Source organism: Belonocnema kinseyi, chromosome 9 (assembly GCF_010883055.1).
Source record: "Belonocnema kinseyi isolate 2016_QV_RU_SX_M_011 chromosome 9, B_treatae_v1, whole genome shotgun sequence".
Taxonomy (NCBI): domain Eukaryota; kingdom Metazoa; phylum Arthropoda; class Insecta; order Hymenoptera; family Cynipidae; genus Belonocnema; species Belonocnema kinseyi.
In genome coordinates, this window is record NC_046665.1 from 4623110 (window position 1) to 4626270 (window position 3161).

A 3161-nucleotide genomic window follows, 5' to 3' on the forward strand; every position below is an offset into this window, starting at 1 on the left:
GAATACATTTTACTTTTAACTGTCACAACCTACCTCTTTTACTAAAGTGCCTTTACGTAAAGAAAAAAGATCAAATATTGCGAAAGATTGTTTTATTCCTCCATTTACGAGTAATTACATTAGAACTAGTAGGAGAGACAAACGAACGATTAACATTAGAAATTACGAGGGAAATGGTATGAGAGACAAACGAACGTTTGACATTAAAAATTACATTAGAAATAGTACGAGAAACAAACGAACGATTGACATTATAAATTACCTTAGAAATAGTACGAGAGACTCGTCTAAGACGAATCGACTGAGTAAAATTTAACGAAATCATTCATTTAACCTATTTTTCTCAATTAAATCTTTTTATAACTTATGAATTCGAAGAATATTCAAATTTATATTTATTTATAATTTAATAATTTATTTAAAATTCTTAAAAAGCGCATCAATGATATCCTATTCTTATTCTTTATTCAACGCTTATTACCGGCTTAATGAGAAATATACAACTTAACCCTCGTCATATACAATTGATTCTTGAAAATTTACAAGACATGCGTAAACAAACACTAAGTGCGATATTATTCCTCTCATGCTTAATGCAATAGACCTTTGTAAAATGCGAAACTGTTTTAGTCTACCTACTGCATGTTCAACGTAAATGCGTTCTTTAGCAACTTTCTTCGTTGCGACTTCCTCTTGTGCTGTAAAACGATTTCTTTGTCTAAGGAATGGTGGTATGTTCAGAGATGCGCCTACACTTTCGACAAGGTCTTCGATAGTAAAGCCTCTATCTGCAAGAACAACGTCGCCGGGTTGAAAAAGATCTACTAGTTTAGATTTAATGACGATTTCGCGATCTGAAATTGCCCCTTCATAAACGTCAGAAAGAAAGCTTATGGCACCGTTCGGAGTACAGCCAAGTAAAACTTTAAATATCGTATGACCTTTATACTGTGAATACAAATTTCCTTGATGCTCAAAATTCGCGGGTGCCTCGCAAAAGAATTCAGTACAGTCTAAAATAACTCGAAGGTTTTTAATGTTTCGAAATATTTTCGGTAAAAATTTTGCTACTTGCCGGCGAATGGCAAATATTTTTGGCCTTAATCTTGTCGAAAAATGCAGATACAAACATTGGATCCATGTAATATTTATAGAGCTCAATAGCCCAACGCTAACTTCAAACCCGTATGACATGTCTTCGAGAAGTAACTCACATCTTAAGCGAGTAAGAACAAGAATTCATTCCTGCAAAGGTGTTAATTTACGTCTCGCTTTGTGTTTTTCGTTAGCATTACTTTTACGACTCGAACCCCAGTAATCTAAACTATTCGCGACATCGCCGATGAACGACATTATAACCATGATGTACTTAAAATGTAAACCTGTGTAAAAAATACATTTATCATTATCATTTCTTAAAGAATCTTCGAATCGCTGAGCAGGAGACTTTCAATTTTCTCAAATGAGGTCTTTACTCATCGAACAGGGATTTTTCAATGATTCTTGAATGACAAGTGGCTCGATCAATCGCTTTAATGTCTGAATGCCTGTAGATCTAACTTTAGGTACTTTCATGGTACTTTGAGATTCCACCACCTTAGATTCGTCAAAATCCTCAAAATCTGTTTGCGTTCCTACAGAGACGGAAATGATTATCTTACCATCGGTTGTAGATTCCATCCCTTCAAGTTCTTGAAGAGTCTCAAAATTTGTCTGTGTTTCTGCAGAAGAAAAAGCCTGAAAAATACTGTTCGACATCAGTTGAATTCGTTTCTCGGCTCTTCTCTTCTCCAGTAAAGCAACTGCTCCCTATACTAGAAGTAGATTCCTCAGACTTCAATGAGAATCGTTGATACTTTTGCTCCAAGCTCCTTCAAGACTTTTGTGTTTTCTGAAAAAAGGAAATATTTATGAAAGTGACAACAGACATAAAAAGTGTATATAGATGAAAGGAACCAATAACCAATGAAAACAGACAACATCAAAGTTGGCTGTCCTTATTTTCACAAAGTAAAGTTCTTACAACTTCGATGTTAAAAAATGAAGAGTTGTGATAGAAATTAAATGTGTAAAAAACGTCGCCGAGTGCCTGGCAAAATTTAATTGTATTTAAAATAGTTTAAAAATTCTTCGAATGCTTTAAAATTTTATTTCAAAATCTTCAAACATTTACATGTTGTTCGACATTTGTAAAAAACTTTAAATTATTAAAATTTTTTTCAGAAGTTGTAAACATGGAACAGTCAGGTATTTCTACATGATATAATAGTTATTTTTCTTTATTGAAAATTTTGAAATTATATTATTTAAAAATGGATTATTAATAAAAATTGAAAACACAATATTTACTATAATTAGTAATATTATTGATTCAATTTTAACTTAATTCGTGATTATTTACACAGTAAGTAAATTTTCATATGACGATGTACTATTCTGGACTTACTAACGTTTCATAACCACAAAGTATTTTTAGGTTAGAACGGTCACAACTCAATTTACTCTTTTCTCATACATTTTTATATTATTCTTACCTCTTTTATCGTTTTCGGTCGACATTCTATCGGGTCTGGATACTCTTATGTAGGTCCAGATTCTCCAAAGAAGTGTAAAGAACAAATATATGTATCCTTGGTGATGTTCCTGATTGACTTAAACTTGGAATCTTTACGTCCACACAACTTCACCCATTTGTTGCATTTCCCGCATGCTTCACACATTTGTAAGTGGAACTTTATACTCGTATTATTAATTTCACCCTTTCTAAATTGTATATATGGTTTAGGGAAAGAAATAAAATAAAAATTACACAATTCGATGCACGAAGCTTTACTGCGACTGCCGCTTTTGCACAATCCGTAGCAGCAGCTTTTATGCGCTCCAACACTATTTTTTTCACAAATATTGGCATCGTATTATCTCCTTCCATTTCACGCACAAACACTTCGCTATATCGTTCAAAACTTTATTTTTTTAATGAAAACACTGCCTTTCCTATGCAATTGCGAGCAACAGGGCCGAAAATTGACAGGAAGATCAATTCTTTTTCGCGCATGCGTATCACAAAATAATTGAAATGAAAAGGTCTATACCATAACAGGTCTATGTTCGTGTTTTGAAGGTTATATTTTTCCAGGTGTAGAATATTATAATAATACTAT

The 3161-nt window shown here is 32.9% G+C and overlaps 1 protein-coding gene across 1 annotated transcript; it reads right to left on the minus strand.

Annotated features, from left to right (window-relative positions):
• Nucleotides 1-456: 456 nt before the first annotated feature.
• LOC117179938 lies at nt 457-2996 on the minus strand. The gene is made up of 2 exons (XM_033372167.1): nt 2535-2996; nt 457-1891 (listed from the first exon to the last, which is right to left on the minus strand). Exon 2 carries the CDS (start codon nt 1192-1194, stop codon nt 505-507), a length of 690 nt encoding a protein of 229 aa, XP_033228058.1. The 5' UTR covers nt 1195-1891; nt 2535-2996; the 3' UTR covers nt 457-504.
• Nucleotides 2997-3161: the final 165 nt, after the last annotated feature.

What these genes read in the sequence shown, in the direction of transcription:
- LOC117179938 (XM_033372167.1), bottom strand. Translation starts at nt 1,194, where the DNA reads ATGTCATACGGGTTTGAAGTTAGCGTTGGGCTATTGAGCTCTATAAAT.